The sequence below is a fragment of the Camelus ferus genome, chromosome 23 (genome assembly GCF_009834535.1).
Source record: "Camelus ferus isolate YT-003-E chromosome 23, BCGSAC_Cfer_1.0, whole genome shotgun sequence".
NCBI lineage: Eukaryota > Metazoa > Chordata > Mammalia > Artiodactyla > Camelidae > Camelus > Camelus ferus.
In genome coordinates, this window is record NC_045718.1 from 16109965 (window position 1) to 16126934 (window position 16970).

Here is a 16970-nt window from a genome sequence, read left to right on the forward strand (position 1 = left end):
GGTCGCTGCTCGGCCCGCCCCCTGGTTTCCACTCCAGAGTTGCAGATTCGTCTTGTGTTGCATCTTAGGATGACTAGGAAAAACGCTTTATGAAGGGTTCAGTGTCGTTTAGGGTTAGTTTAATGATGTATCATTTCGCCTGCTTTGATCATCTGGAAACTGTACGAATAGCAAAACCTGTGGGATAGGCAGCTGATTCGTCAGTAATGGGCTGCTTCTCAATTGGAGGGAAATTCCATAGGTTCAAAATTTTTGACCTTAAACCCACAACCCCTTTCTCTTGGCTTCATCATTAGTCCTCAAGAGCCCAACCGCTGCTGGTGCAGAGAGCCAGGATCATAATTAAGGAATAACTTCACCACCAATTTCCATTCTCCATTCTGGACCTTGAGATCACTCCAGGGTTGTTAAAGTCCCACTCACAGTCATTACTTTATGGGCCTGATGATTAGGAGCACGAGCTCTGGGCCAGAAAGTGTTTTGGTCTGAACCTCAGGTCTACCACTTAATCACTTAATAGTTGTCTAACCTTACCTCTCTGTGCCTCAGTTTTCTCATGTGTAGAATGGGAAACGACAGTTCTTAACTCATAGGATTATTAGGATTAAATGAGTTGATTATTATGGAAAGGCTTTGGGACAGTCTCTGGCATACAGTAAATGCCATGTAAGTATTTGTTAAATTCAATCCCTGATCCCTGGAGAGGGGATGGGTGGGGCTGGCCCTAGACTCCCATCAAATAACTGAGGGTAACTTAGATCATTCCATTTAAATGAATGAACATTTGTTGGATGCATAAAACTCTCAGAGGCAGAGCTCAGAACCCCTATAGTAAAGGCCAGAGTTTACCCCACCTTTGTAAAATAGACTTCAATCACTGCCGCAGGGAGCCTGTTAATAACCAACTGAAGATACACTCCATAAAGAAACCAACCAACCAACCCACCACTATCACCTCCTGAAAGGCTCTTGTAAAATCCAGCTTCCCTACTGGAAGAGAGTAGCACAGTCTGCCAGTAAAGCGTTAGTTTTATTTCCTCTTCCATGTCACTCCATCCTTTCTCCCCTGATGTTGTTGGTAATAAAAAAAAAAAAAAAATGCATAATGTAAAATTCACCATTTTAACCGTTTTTAAGTGTGTAGTTCAGTGGCATTAAGTACGTTCACATCACCACCATCCATCACTGGAAATTTTTCTTCCTCCCCAACTGTACTCTACTCATTAAACACTAATTCCCCATTCCCTCTCCCTAGCCTCTGGTACCATTCTACTTTCTGTTTTCATGAATTTGACTACTCTAGGAACCTTTTAACTGGAATCATACCGTGTTTGTCCTTTTGTGATTGGCCTATTTCACTTAGCATAATGTCCTCCAGGTTCAACCATGTGGTAGCAGGTATCAACATTTTCTACCTTTCAAAGGCCGAATACTATTTTATTGTATGTATGTATCACATTTTGTTTACCCATTCAACTGCCAGTGCACACTTGGATTGCTTCCACATTTTGGCTTTTGTGAATAACTGCTCCTATGAACGGGGTGTACAAGTATCTCTTCAAGCCCGTTTTCAGTTCTCTGGGGTATGTACTCAGAAGTGGAATTGCTAGATCATATAGTAATTCTATTTTAAATCTTTTGAAGAATCTCCATACTATTTTCCACAGCAGGTGCACCATTTAACATTCCTACCAACAGTGCAAAGGGGTTCCAGTTTCTCCACATCTTGCCAACACTTATTTTGTTTTTTTGATAGTAGTCATTCTAATGGGTATCCAAGTATGTTTTGACTAAATGTACTGTCATCCATATTATTGTCAAAATGCCATTGCAGAGACTGGTGTAGTGCAGTGATCACCAGTGACTTTATTGGAAGCTGTTTTATTAGGTCAGGTTGCTATTATTTTAGCAAGTACCATTATTTGTTATTGTGAGACGAGACAGAGGAATCCTTGTTACTCATTTATTAAGTAATGAAAAGAACTGGCCAGAGTCTACATGTCCAGACAGGTGGAAAGTTCAGAGCAGGTCTTCCAGACCTTGGCACTATAGTTTACTTCAAGGCCAGTATTCAGATGGCCACTGCATGAAGGCTTTTCCTCTTCCAAGGTGAGGGTCATATCCTCTCTCTCTCCTCACCTCAGCTTCAGCTAACATTTTCCCTCCATTTAGGGTGATTTTTGCTACTGAAACAAAAAGGATGTATATCTTGACATCCAGTTTAAATTGAAGGAAACAAATTGTTTATTCTTTTGGTATTTCAACAAACACTGTCTCTCAGGAAGGAAGTAACTTAAGACTTGAACTTCGAATTTACTTTTTAGTGGACAAGTACAAAATTATGCCAACAAGAACCCTAGCACTGTCTCCCTGGCTGTTAAGAGGACCTGGAATACAATCTCCAACTCAGTTCCCTTCAGTGCATTCCCCCCAAATCTGCCCTGGTCACCTGTTCAACCACAACTAGTTTGTAGGAAGCTGAAGAAAGACACTGATCATACACTAAGTTAGATCTTAGAAGTACCATCGGTTAACTTTGAAGGGATAATATATGTAATAAAACTGTGAGAAATTATGAAAACAAAAAAAGCTCAAGAGATGGAAAGACAATTATTCCTTTTCCCTGGAAATGAGATTTAATGGTCTTTTAAACCCAATGCTTAATTTCCCCTATGATTTTAGTTATATTTTGAAAAGTAGACTTTTCCTTCCCCTCTGCAGATGTTAAAGATGATGAGAAGTGGTGATGCTGGGTGGCTGGGACTCATGACTCTTCCCCTAACAAAGACCCATTTCCTTCAAGGCTATGTTATAGTAGCTGGGAGCATTGTAAAAAATTTTGAGCACTTACTCTGTGCTGGGCACTCACAGTTCTGTGTCCTCATGAAAGACAGCCAACCAGCTCTAAACATAGACACTGCTTCTACTGACCACAGGAACTCAGAAAGGTACCTGTCCTTTTTTTTTTTTCCCCTTCTAGGTTTATTGAGGTATAATTGACAAATAAAATTGTATGAATTTAAAGTGTACAACGTGATGATTTGATACACATATACTTTGTGAAATGACTACTGCAATCAAGGTAATTAACCCATCTATCACTTTACATAGTTAGGAAAGGCATCTGCTTTGAAGACCCTGCCAGGAAGTTAAAGACAGATTCTCTGGACTTTTTTTTTTCAATCTTCTACCTCCAACCTGTTGACTCTCTGACCTATCACAACACTCAGAAGAAAGGATGGGACAGAAGAGCCATGTGTCTGGTTAGTTCTTCTGCAACCGCAGAAGCCAAATAACTGGCTTGGAGATAGGTTCATGGTTAAGGAGGATGATCCCTTGCCTCGGGTCACATTGACTGGACCCAAAGTCAATTTAAATTTAATTAATTTCTCAGGTGTATATTTTTTCTGCTCCAGACTTCCATCTTCCTCTCTACTTTTAAGAATATTAAGAGGTAAGTTTAGGGGGATTTCTGCTACTAAAACAAAAAGGATGTAAATCTTGACATCCAGTTTAAATTGAAGGGAAGAAAAACCCAATAGACTAATACTTGCTGTTTTGCTCAACACCAGTAAAATCTATAGAAAATTTACCCTTGTAACATTGAGGACTTATCCATCTAAACCACTAACAAATACTGTTAAGTGAACATTGCTGAAAGGGGAGGCCTCAAGCACTGAAATTGTAATCAAGAATATAGGCCCTGAGCACAGTGATTTACTACCTCGGTGACCTTCAGCAAATTTTAAACTGCACCTCTGCTTCTTCATCTGTACAATAGGAATAATTATTATTGGTCCTTACCTACTTCATAAGATTGGCAAAACAACAATAACAAAAAGGGCTCCCTTGTGAAAGCAGTTTGTACACTGTGAAGCACTGTGGGAGATAGAATGACTCATACTGTCTTCTCTGAAAGAAAAATCCCAAATCCAACAGCTGGTTTATTCCTCCAACAGAATACAACAAACCTTGAGCCCTGGGAACAGAGTTAACAAAGGCTGCCCACAGCTTACAGATGGAGAAAAGGTGGCGGTGAGAAGTGATGACAGTCATCCTTCACCACCGTGAACGTCCAAGGTGTTGTCGCTCTTCCTCCACTATCTCCTATCCGTTCCAAGGAGAACTGATCTATTCCAAGCACACCCAGTGTGGGCATGATTCCACCAACTACTGCCAGCCTCTCTGCCTCTCTCTGAGTTCCAGCCCAGTATCCTGACTGCCTAACACACATTTCCACTTGGATATCCACAAGCTCAATTTATCTCTGCCAAACCAATTATCCCCCCTACTCACATTCTCCTCCTGACTCCTCTATTTCTGTCAGCGGCATCCTTAATCACCGAAGCTCAAATCCTTGGTACTACTGACTCTGTCCTGACATCTCACTCTTAGTGGAAACCTCTTGATTCTCTCTTCACTGCTTTCCTCAAATTCACTTTTCACTCACCATTTCCATTGCTAATCATTCATGCTTAAACTACTGTTTCTCCCTTCTCTTCTCTTTTTGTAATCTGTGGTAGATGTAACAGACAAAGCACAGCGTTCATGTCATTTCTATACTGAAATTTTCAATACATCCTTATAGCTCCCATAATAAAGTATGAACGCTTTATATTAGCATTTAAGCTACTACCAGAGAGATTTCTTAAGCACAAATCTAATATTACTCTGCTTAAAATCTCTCCATGAACTGGGGAAAACATTTGCCATATGTGTGACAAAAGGTTAATATCCTTAAAATACAAAGAGCTTTTACAAAAGCACTAAGAAAAAGACAACAAAATAAAAACAGACACAGGATACAAACAGGTGACTAACAAAACAAATGACGAACACATTCCAATATACGCTCACCCATGACAAAAAAAAAAAAAAACAAAAGTTTTTTTGTTTTGTTTTTTTACTTCTCAGGTTGGTAAAAGTTGAATATAGTCTTGTTAAGGGAGATATAGGTAAAAACTAGCCCCTGAGATCCTTTTGGTGGGTGTATATGTTGGTATCAACATTTTGGAGGAAAATTTGGCACTATATTTAAATTTAAACTGTGTATACTCTTTGACTCACTTTTAGGAGCTCCTAAAGAAGATTTCATTTAAGTTTAAAAATATATAAAGATGTTAGTTTGTGGCATTATTTGTAAGAGAGTAAAAAGAAAGAACCCAAACATCCATTAGTAGATAACTGGTCATGTAAATTGTAATACATCCAAACAATCCTATGCAGCAATGAAAAGGAATGAGGTAGAACTGTATGTTCTTCCATGGAGAGATGACCAAGATACATTAAAAAGAAAAAAAGCAAGTTGCGGAGAGCCTCATATGAGACTTTTTTCTCTTTTTTAAGGGGAAGTGGTGGTATAGTTGAGACTGCATATGTGGAGAAAAACCTGGAAGAATATTCAAACTCCTAATCAGGTTGTCTTCAGAAGTCAGGTTACAAAAGACTTCTATCTCCTTCTAACAAAATATCTGCATCGTTTGAATCTTAAAAATAATGTTTATTCTTGGCTCTACTACCAGCTAGTTGTGTGACCCCCAGACAAGTTCTTTAACCCACTATTCCTCAGTTTTCCCATCTGTGGTAGGCACAATAATGGTCCCTGAAAAAAGGTGCATGACCTAATCTCTGGAACCTGTGAATGTGGGGAGGGGAATTGGGTTGCTAATCAGCTGATCTTAATGTGAAATTAACTTGGATTATCTGGGTGGACCCCATGTAATCACAAGGATCCTTAAAAAGTGGCAGATGGGGACGGGAAAGGTCAGAAAGACAAGATGTGAGAATGACTTGACCAACCTTTGCTGGCTTTGAAGACAGAAGAAAGGGACCGTGGGCCAAGGAACGTGGATGGCCTCGAGAAGACAGAAAAGGTAAGAAAATGATTCTTCCCTGTAGCCTCTAGAAAGGAATGCGGCCCTGCCAACAACTTAATTTTAGCCCACTGTGACCCATTTTAGATTTCTAGGAATTCTAAAATAAATTTCTATTGTTTTAAGCCATTAAACAAAACTAATAATGTTTATGTATTTTTCAATAAGAAAAAAATATTAAAAAAGCAATTAAACCCTTAATAGTTCTCCACTACAAGGTGAAGTTCAATGCCTTGGCATGGCCTTCAAGCAAGCTCTGCTGTTTATTGCGTGGCCTCATACCTTTATTCACTTTATTCTGTCTAAAATTGCGTCTCTTCTTGTTCTCCAGCTGGCAGCTCTCCTCCAGCTGGACTGCCCTCTCTTCCATGAAGGCTTTTCCTGACCTTCCTCCTTGTCCTCCATCACTGTAAGAAGTAGCCTCCTGCAGCGAGATGCTGTCCTTTTACATTCTGGCCCCGTTCTGGACCGCCCTTCCTGGACAGAAAGCTTCTCTTCCCCAGGCCTTCATCCCATGCATCTAATTAAGTACCTGGTACATGGTAAGTATGTCACTACTGGTTAAATTAATGACCTATACAACCTATCCATGCTCGTTCTAACCTTATTTCCCACTGCTGTACAACAGGAGCCCTTTGGTCATGGCTACTTCCTAAACCTGTGTAAAAAATTCTAAACCTCCTTTCCTCCCAACCTGAAATCCTTTCCCACTTCTTTCTTGATTTATATCCATCTCATGTCTCACTTCCCTTTAAGAAATCTTTTTTGACCTCCTTCTTTGGACTTCTATGGCATAGATCTTTATACCCCCCACTGTAAACTGGATACATAAAAGGTATGTAATCAAAAATGATTTAAGTGTGAATACAATTATATGAAAAAAATCCATGCATTAAAAAATGAATTGATGGGGGAGGATATAGCTCAGTGGTAGAGCACATGCCTGGCATGCAGGAGGTCCTGGGTTCAATCCCCAGTACCTCCATTAAAAAAAAAAAAAGTTAAAAAAGTGAACTGAACACAAATTTATCAAAATGTAAATAGGTTCTGTTTGGGTTGTGGGGCTATAGGTGGTTTGGATTTTCCTTCTTTTCTCCATTTTCCTTAATGAGTAGATTGAAAATTTTCATTATAAAAGTATTTGAAAACCTGTATGCCCATTTAATAAATTACTCTTTATTTTCACCATACTGAAAGTTTATTATGTGGGTAAACTTTAAGGATGCCACCACCAAAACACACACATACAAAATGGGAGGCAGTGTATTGTATGTAGTAAAGGGAGTTTCTGGAGTCATCCTGCTTAAGGTTAAAAGTCAGTTTGCCACTCACTAGCTGTCTAACCTTGAGCAAAGTCTTAATTTTTGTGACTTAAGTCTCTATATATGTAGAATCATAGGGTCATCGTGAAAATAAAAATAAATCCATGTGAAGTGCTTAGGAGAATATGTACTTGGCTTCCAAAAACACTCAGATGTTACTACTGGCAGCAACAGTTGAAAATGGAATGACTGTCAAAATCCCTGTACTTGCATATATAAAATAAACAAGGTCCTACAGCACAGCACAGGAACTATATTCAGTATCTTGTAATAAACTATAATGGATAAGAATAAAAAATAGATTTAAAAAATCTCTGTACTTGCAAACAAGAAAGCAGATAATCAAAATTAAAAGACACTCATTGCATTTGGGTGGCATATCTTAGTAAGTGGAACATGTCAAACATCTCAGGACATACCTGCACTGCATGCTATTCAAGCCACACATAATTTGGTCCCAAATTTAATTACCCATGTCTTTATTCCACACATGAACATGGTCTCAAAATCTATGTAACACAGACCAAGAGTTTCAAACCCAGAAGGGGACAGTTCTGTTTCTCTAAATGTCTGGGCTTAGTTTTCTAAAATAGGTTTTTCAGGTCAGATGCTTCCCAGAAAGTAAATGACAGAATGGCGACGGGGAAATTAGAAGATCTGCAGTTATGTCTTGGCTTTATTACAAATTCAACCGGCTGCTTTTCAGTCAGTCAAACTTTGAGATACTTGTTCCCTCAAACATAAAGTAGGAAGAAATATTTGCTTTCTTATTTCCAAGATAGTGTAAGAAGCACACACAACTCGCATATCTGAGGGAAGAGTTTGTACCAAATCAGATATTGGTATCCAGGACTACTGCATTGCCCTTCTCATATCAGGATAAATCATAAAATCTTCCTTTCCTGTCTGCTTTCTCCTCTTTACTCCCATTAATATGTAGTTAGTTTCTAATCGGATGGACTTGGGGTGTAAATCAAATTAGAATGTGAAGAAAAGGTATCAAAACAGCACCACCACAGCATAACGTAATATTAAATGAATGCAGTGGTAAATTTTGTGCATCACTTGACTAGGCCATGGAGTGATATTTGGTCAAACATTACTCTGCGTGCTTCTGTGAGGGTGTTTTTGGAGGAGATCAACATTTAAATCAGTACATGGAGTAAAGCAGATTGTTCTCCCTAATGTGGGTGGGCCTCACCCCATCAGTTGAAGGCCATAATAGAACAAAAAGTTGACCCTGTCCTGCGTAAGAAACAATTATCTTGCCTGGTGGCCTCTAAACTGCAATACCAGCTCTTCCAGTCTGCCAGCCTTAGGAGTTGAACTGGGACATCAGCTCCACAGGTTTTGGGCTTGCCAACCTCCTGTAATCACACTGGCAAAATTCTTATAATAAATCCCTTTGTGTATGTGTATATAAACACCCCCCCCCACACACACACACAGACATCTTACTAGATCTGTTTCCCTAGAGCACCCTAAGGGAGAGAAATACCATTATTACACTGAAACTCTGCAGATAAAACTGGAGAGAATTCAGATTATGCTTGAAAGCCAAAGAGAAGCAGGTTTTTCTAATGACCACAGAGGTCACATGCAGATATATTCTCAAGTGTCTAGTATTTATGGCTTAATCAAAAATGTATGTAGCATTCTTACCAACACGCATTTCCTAGTGGCTTCCTACCTATTCCAACTTGCAGCTTTGGGGGATTATTTGGCTTTAATAAATGACTCACTTATTAAGCTGAGGACTCTTCCTATACAGAATAAACCAAGTGGGGTGAAGGAGAAAAGGACATAGGTTTGTTTCCTTGAGCATCTGATCACTGGGTTTTATGGAATAGCTACCATGGAGATTTTTTCATCTTCTAACCATGGCCTTAGATCATGTCAAAAGCAGGCCACTGCCTACAAAAGGATGACAGGCAGGAAAAGCCTCATGTTAGATGGGACAGTGTCCTGAGGACAGAAGAAAAACCACCAAAGGAAAAGAGTTAAATCTGGAAAGAAAAGGAAAAAATGAGGAACCTAAATATTCCTTAGCAATAGCGAAGGAAAATGAAGTTAGGGAAGTCATCTTGGAGTAATTCCAGCTCATCAGTGGTGCAAAAGAGCAAACCATCCCTCACTGCTGGGGCCTTCCTTGACCTGTGGTCCCCTTCCCGGCTTGATCACTCAGTTATTCTGTTCAAAGTAGCAAGCCAGGGCAGTCACCATCCCACAGCTCTGTTCTCGGCCCTTCCTTGGGTCTCTCAGAACACTCTGCAGGGAGTGCTTATGTTTTCTTTTCGGCCATAAACCAGTTGAATGATTGGAGGGGCACCTTGTCTCAAATATGGACATTTTTCTAAGGAAAGGTTACAATGATATCCATGTTCCAAACAATTTTACCCAAGAGGTTGCATCCAAATGATAGGATCTAATTATTTTTAGTATAATCACACTTCTAATCATGTAAATATTTTCTTCTTCCTTATCTTAATTGCTTTCCCTTTTCTTTATGAATGGGGACATGGAGAGAAATTAGTTATATTTCAATTTCTTCTTTAATTAGTTTCAGGCCCATAATGTTCACCAATTGGGAGAGAAAATCCAGAAGGGCTAGCAGGCCAGCCTCCAGCAATGCTTGAAAAAGCAGGAATATCCTAGTCAGCAAGTGGGAAAAGAAAGCATTTTCAGTTTTTTAAAATGGTCACACTAACAAGCAGTATTTGGGGAGTTACACCAAGTACTGAATTTGAATGGTGCAATCGGTACTAGTAAATTTACAGATAAACAGAGTAACATTTACGTTCATTTTTAAAGAAGTTATTTTAAAAAATAAAGTTTCCATTTTCACAATACTCTCAGTATAAAGTAATACTTTAACAAACTCACACTAAAGGCCAGTAACGACCATGACTATAATATGCATTTCCCATTTATTTGTGATTTTGCAAGAGTTCAAACCAATGAATATAAAATCAATTTTCTTTTCACAGAGAACTTGTTACTCCACTATTATTTGCAGAATCGTTGTAATAAAAACTCTACCTGGAAAGGGTAATACAAAAAAGAACCTGAATGTCTCAAAAGACTGTGCAAAATTTATAACTGGCATTAAAAACCAACCAGCCACTGAAGGCTCTTTTTGATGTCTGGCCTCTGCTCTCTCTTAGGACAGTGGGTTTCAAAGTCTGGTGTGTATCAAAACCATTTGGAGGGCTAACAGAGCCTATGGAAGCCCAGATCATTTCCACAGAGAAAGCCTGGGTCTCTGTATCCTTACCAAGTTCTCCAGCAATGGCTTCCAAACCAAGCTGATCAGAATCACCTGGGGAGCTTTGAAAACCACCACCACCAAGTTCCCATGCTTCACCCCTGGACATTTTGATTCAGTAGGTTTGAGGCTGGGAAACAGAAATTTTAAAGCATTTTATTTTTTAAATTTTAAACAAACTTCCCAGGTGGTTCTGATCAGTCAGATTTGGGAACCACAGACTTAGGACACTTATATAAATAAGTGTCTCTCAAAGAACTCTATACCTCTGAGGGCACTAAGAATAGTCATAACTTTGGGTTGGTTATAAATCACCATCCTGTGAGAATTTAACGAATTAAACTGTCTAGAAGTGATTTGATACTAAAAACTCCACCCAATTTAGCACTTAAATTACCTAATGATTTTCTGTCTACTCTCCACTTCCAGGCAAAGGTATAAACACAATGTTTATTTCCTATGGCTGTTAAGTGCTAGCTACCCAAAGTGCTCTTAAGCAAGTTGCCCCACAGGATTTTGTTCTGCTAACCTCTCTCTCTTCTTCCATTCAGACTCTGGGAGCTGCGAAGAACAGACCTATTTCAGGGCATTAGGCAGCAAGACCTCAACCCAGAAACCTGCAAACTCCACCCCCATCCCACTGGGAGAGCAACACTAGGAAACCTTAATGTGAGAATTAATTTCTTTGGGGAAAGAAATGTCCTCATCACACAAGATATACAGTTTAAAAGGCTGACTATTCTTAAACCAAGACGAGAAAGCTAATTATGACTTTAGAAGCTTAAAAGAATGCAGTGACTTTTTGGTTTACCTCCAGTGGCCCCAAACCCATAGATATCCAGTCCCACTCCTTCTGCATCTAAGAATCAGATGTTTAAATTCAAAGTCCAAGCAATGACTTACAAGGAATTTGGGAAATGACCTTTGATCTCATTTTCCTTGCAACCTGAAGGCCTATTAGACTGAGATATCAATGTACATCAAACAGAAAAATATGCTCAAAGGCAGGTGAGAAGTATGATCCTTAAAACATAACTGCTGGTGGCAGGGCGGTGGGTAGAGCTCAGTGGTAGAGCACATGCTTAGCATGCATGAGGTCCTGGGTTCAATCCCCAGTACCTCTTTTAAAAACAAACAAAACCCAGAGCTGCTGACTTCTAATCCTTCCCACGAAATCCCAGATCACAAACTGAGGGATGAGACAAACTTTCTTGTACAGAAGGCACTAACTGGGCCACAGCAAGTGAGAGGCAACTTGCACAAGAGGCAGAAATGCACAGTCGGTCCCAGGTGTCTTTACTGAGTGATGATGGCCCTCCTTTCTGGACAGTCGGGAGGGGGCAGCTGAAATGTACTTAGTAAAACTGCTGGGTGGGCAGCCGAAGGGACGAGAAAGACCTCGTAGAACTGGGAGGGAAAACAAGCCAAACGCTCTTAGCAGCAGGCCCAGCTGGAGGAGGGCTTGGTTTGCAGGTTGATATAGTTCCCTTGGGTGGACAAAGACATATCTTCTCTGGAATTGCTCATCATCTTTTCAATGAGGACTCTAAAAAGCAAATAAACAATAAGTCTGAGAAGGTGGATGGAGAAAAGGGAGAAATGGCAGACGCTGTCTCTTCTTATCACCAGATGGCATTCAGTAAAGCCACATGGTTTAAATGCCCGTTTGTCCCCAGTTATCTCAGGAGAGAAGACATCATCCCTGACCTTCGGAAGCTGGCATTTCAGTGGCTCGGTCTGTTCCTGCTTGCTCAGAAACAGGAAAAGAAGGTCCAAGAGGCTGTATTGGAAGATGGGTAAATCTGCGTGCCTATCCCCCAAACAGCATGAGCTACTCACCTCATGGCCTCATTAATGTTTTTGTTCTCCTTGACTGATGTTTCTGTCCAGCCTGTGAAACCATTTTCTCTACTGAACCGGTCAACCTGGTCTCTGCTCACAGCCCAAGGGGACAGATCGCACTGGCAAAGAAAATAAATAAAAGGTAATACCATAAAATTCCTCAGGATAGGAACATTTCTCGGATACCTGTGGACTGGAAACAGTTCCCCCAGTGGCTAGAACAGCACCATCCAAAATCCACAATCAACATTCTTCCCAAAGAGTCCCAACATCTCTTGAAAGGAGGCAGAGATTTTGCCAACTTGAGAAGGGGAGGTGGATACCCAGGATCAGAGTGCATCTTAGATACGCTTACTCTCTGACCACAGATTGAGACCAGAGGCCATTTTCCAAGACTAACCACATACCTTGTTGGCCAAGAGCAGGCAGGGCACGGGCTCTCCATTAGGCAGCGTGAGCTTGCTGTCCAGGTCCTGTTTCCATCTCTGGCTGTTGCTGAAGGTAGTGGCGTTGGTAACATCAAACATAATAACACAGGCAGAGGCGTCCCGATAGTAAAGTCGTGTCATAGAGGTGAAGCGTTCCTGCCCTGGGAAGACAGCAGACAGTTCTTGAGAAGGTCATCCTGAGAACCAGTCTCAGGACACTCTCTGACACCCTGCCCTTTCCACCTTCGTTGTGGGAAAGAGGGCAGGAGGCATAGTGGGTGAGCCCAGATTCTGCACCCAGAGGCCTAATTCCAAATCCCTGCTCTGTCATTTACTATCTATGTGACTTTGGACAAGTCAAGCTTTCAGTGCTTCAAATCTCTCATCTGTAAAGTGGGGGGAAAGGCCTGTAGCTTTTACCATAGGGTTACCAGTGAGGATTAATGGGTCAGAGATTCTAAAATGCTTAGAAAAGTACTTGGCACAAAATAGATAAGGGTCAGCTTTTATTATTATTGTTTCTATTTTCTTGTTTCTCACCATGGTCAGCTGGAAACCTAGAAAGCGCACCGTTCTCCTGCTGTGGGAGCGTCCACCTGGAGAGTTCTGGAGGGTTCACCACCTCACCAGCCCCTCCACCCACAGAGACTGCTCTACGTTTATTCAGGGAAAAACACCTACAACATCTCCAGCTTATATATCCTCAGAGCAGCTTAATCATTCCAGCTTCAGAAAACCTCCTTTTTTAAAAAAACCTTTTTTTGTTCTATTTTGTTTTTCTGTATGGAGGTGCTGGGGATTGAACCCAGGACTTCCTGCATGCTAAGCACGTGCCCTTCCACTGAGCTATACACCCTGTTCGCCCTCAAACCACCCCTCCCAAAAAAACCCACCTGGTTTTGCAGAACACTTATTCTCTGAAAGCCTGCTGGTCAAACCAAAATTTCTTCCCTTGTACTTGCCCAGTCTTCCCAGCCTACCTGCAATATCCCACAGCTGGAGCCGCACCATCTCCGAGTCAGACCACTGGAGAACCTTCAGGGCAAAATCCACTGGAAATATACGTAAGATATACTCGGATAAAATTTACTGTTAACAAATCCACAGATAAATTCATATCAAACATGCAATTACAACCCTAGGGGGACACAACTCCAATCCCATTCATTTATTATTTGTTTATTTATTTGTAACCCCTCAGCAGACTTGAGATGAGCTGAGTTCATGTATTAATTGTGGGGATGAGCTCACACACATGCACTCTCCCAAGGCGTCTCCAGCTTTTACTCTCCGGTCAAACCAACTTATTTGATACTACTTGTCTCTAAGACTGGGGATAGGAAGGTGGGAGTAATTATGAAAACTACTCCTCATCTCAGGTTAAACAGTTTCTGGGAGATTTAGGGGGTTTTCTCAGAGAGGGGATGATGGAGTAGAAGGGGGAAATGAGGTAAATGTGGTGACTCGCATCTTCCACATTCAATTTTACTGCTGGTTTCTAATCCACTCACACTATGAGAAAAACACACCCTTGGGGAAATGCTACACCCTCCATAAGGCAGGTGCTTGGACAGGAATGGGATAAAGCGCAAAGGTCTCAGAGGGATTCCCAGGAAGAAGCTGATGCTTAAGAGCTGTGCTGGAATCTATTGCTGTGTTTATAGATGCTGAGAGCCCATGAGTCAAGGCTGAGGAAAGAGCTTTCTGATATGGACCGAAATAGTATCATTTCCAAGGTTTGGAAACATATTTTTCCACATCTGTGACAGAAATGAAAACTAGGGGAAATTTAGCTAGGGGAAATGAAAACTAAATGAAAATTTAGGGGAAAACTAGAAAAAAATTAGCCAGTCAATTATATTCTTCCCTAAAGGAAAGCTAGAGCAATTGCTAAAAATTAATGGGACACTATTAAACCAAATTCATGAAACAGGGACCCTCATATTATTGGGGGGCAGGGGCAGAGTAGTCAGGAAACAATCTTTGAAACTTTAAACCCTTAATTTTGCTGGATGTTCTTAAGGAGAATGTTTTCATTGCAATGCAAAGGCATGTTAATTTTTAAAAATTCCACAATGAACACCAGCACACATTTTCAAAACTTACATTACTGTAAAGTTTTATTTAACCTTAAAAAAGTTCTTTTAATGGAGATAAATAAATGTTTGTTACTCTCCCTCTTCACCAGCTCTCCCCATCTAAACTTCTAATTAAAAGGCATTTCTCCTTCAGAAAAGACATTGAGTCCAAAGGCCACACCCCTGGGAAGAAATGAATTAACTCTTGGTGTTCCTTTCATTCTTCCCCTCCTCAGGGAGAGAGAAAAGGCGGTGGAAAGATAGGTCAGAGCAGTGGCATATTTCACATTCTACGAAGAACTCCTAGGTTGTCTTTATTTAAGCAATCAATGGACAAAAAACACACAGCTCATCAGCCCTCATAAGCATCTGATCGTGTGGCCAAGTGGCTCTCCCACGCGATCACTCCCACCTCCCCTAAACAAAGCTGGGCTCCCTGAGGCCAGGTTAAACACCCTTCTATTCCCTCAACAGGTGCCTGGAACTCCCTTGAGGGGCAGGACAACAGCCCCAGCTGGCACCTAACTAGGCCCTCCCGGAGGGTTTCTGCTGCCTCTGCTGATCGCAGAGATTTGCCCGTGACCGCTTGGAAGGCTAGGCTGCAGGAGGAGACTGCGGCTCACAGTTCCCTAGCGAAAGGCAGCAACTAGTCATCTTCTCATCCTCCCTTCCCCATTCTCATCGTCACACCCTTGCTCTATTTCTTTCCTGGCAGTCAGCGCAGGCTGGGAAAACCTAACTGGGGAAATCCAAGAGAGGAATGCAAATCCAACACCCAGCGATGACCCCCTTCAGGATCCCAGACATCTACTTCCTGACCCGAGGAAGGACCCAAGGACACCAAACTCCCCGTTCCCCCATCCAACTCGAGTCCACAGCTCGAATTCGTGGTCCCGGCCTCTTGTCTACCCCGTCCCCGCAGCGACGTCTCACCTCCCACCGTGGACTTGTAGTGTTTGCTGAAGCTGTCCTGGGAATATCGCTGCACCAGCGACGTCTTGCCCACTGCGGCGTCCCCCACCACCAGCACTTTGAACAGGTGATCGCGGCTGCCCATGGCCAGCGGGACAGACGTTTTAGGGAGGCGGGAAGTGGGGGAGTCGCTTATTTTAACCCCTTTGGCTCCAGACCTCGTTCAAACTGAAGTTCGGCATTCCTGCCCACCGCCCGCTGGGGCTGCTCTGACGAGAAAGCAAAAAAGGAAACTTTGCACTCAACCTATACGCGCTTCCTCCCCGCGCGGCCGCAGCCTGGGTGGGGCGCAGGGCGCAAGTTCCGAGCCCCCGGCTGCTCTCACCTTCTCCCCCTCGCGGCCCCGCTGCCGAGAAATGGGATGAAGCACCACGGTGGGTGCCTCACCCACCGGGACTTCCCCAGAGTTGCTCCAGCGAGCATCTGAACCGGGCCAGCTCATTTTACGGTTGGGGAGAAGATGGGGCCCTCCCTCCACCGCACAAACCAACTTTGGGGAAAGAGCCGCTCACACCTTGAGTAGCTGGACCCAGTTACCACCCCAGGCGGCGCGCTCCCTCTCGCCTTCCTCCGCGTGCGTCACGTGCAGGGTTGCTTAGGACACTACATTTCCCAGCTGACCTCGCGGTGAAGAGAACTAGCCGTGTGTGGAGACTCGCCCGCGTGGCCTCCTGGGAGGTGTAGTTTATGCACTGTTCTTGCTTTTAAAAACCTACACAAAGTTTCAAACTCCTTCAACCCTTTGGAATCTTATTTTTAAATGATTCCGGAAAGATCCTTAAGAAGCGATTTATTTGACCATGATCTAACTTGCCTAAATCCGTCCTTAGATAGATTTCTCATTATCTCTAAAAGTGTTACGGAGCTAAGATTAAAAATTATGCCACAGATTCCATACCTTACTCCACTAATAAAAGCTCAAGCCTCGTCCCTCATGCTCCAAGTGAAGTCCATTTACTATTCTTTCAATCAGATAGACAACTCTAGGATCTCGTGAACATAATGAAGGCTAGCTCTTACATTTTTCTCAGATAACCCAGTATTAGTCAAATTCAGGGACTCGATTAAGAGACTGGCTGTTAGAAAAACTCGTGTCGTTAAATGTTAGGTATTACCATAACTAGATAGACAGAAAATAACAGATGGTTCCTGCATTCTCACTCCCACAATCCCTAGTCGTACACCACCAC

The 16970-nt window shown here is 42.0% G+C and overlaps 1 protein-coding gene and 1 non-coding gene across 3 annotated transcripts; one reads left to right on the top strand and one right to left on the bottom strand.

Moving 5' to 3' along the window:
- The first annotated feature begins 6785 nt into the window (after nucleotides 1–6785).
- TRNAA-GGC lies at nucleotides 6786–6858 on the top strand. The gene has a single exon. It is a non-coding gene; the product is annotated as a tRNA-Ala (tRNA).
- A 3232-nt stretch (nucleotides 6859–10090) lies between these two features.
- On the bottom strand, nucleotides 10091–16410 carry RAB29 (RAB29, member RAS oncogene family). Of its 2 annotated transcripts, none has more exons than XM_032467034.1 (6): nucleotides 16295–16410; nucleotides 15742–15984; nucleotides 13711–13782; nucleotides 12710–12891; nucleotides 12300–12421; nucleotides 10091–12006 (listed from the first exon to the last, which is right to left on the bottom strand). In XM_032467034.1, exons 2-6 carry the CDS (start codon nucleotides 15863–15865, stop codon nucleotides 11895–11897), a joined length of 612 nt encoding a protein of 203 aa, XP_032322925.1. In that variant the 5' UTR covers nucleotides 15866–15984; nucleotides 16295–16410; the 3' UTR covers nucleotides 10091–11894. The 2 variants fall into 2 exon arrangements, with proteins under 2 accessions (XP_032322925.1, XP_006182343.1); XM_006182281.3 differs by having other exon boundaries at nucleotides 15742–15989; nucleotides 16295–16389.
- Between the last annotated feature and the right edge of the window lie 560 nt (nucleotides 16411–16970).

Excerpts from the sequence above, each read along its gene's own strand:
- RAB29 (XM_032467034.1), bottom strand. The coding sequence starts at position 15,865 with ATGGGCAGCCGCGATCACCTGTTCAAAGTGCTGGTGGTGGGGGACGCC. Across the intron at positions 13,783-15,741 it reads CTACAAGTCCACGGTGGGAG|TGGATTTTGCCCTGAAGGTT; the intron begins GTGAGACGTCGC and ends GTATATTTCCAG. Across the intron at positions 12,422-12,709 it reads GCCTGCTCTTGGCCAACAAG|TGCGATCTGTCCCCTTGGGC; the intron begins GTATGTGGTTAG and ends TTTCTTTGCCAG.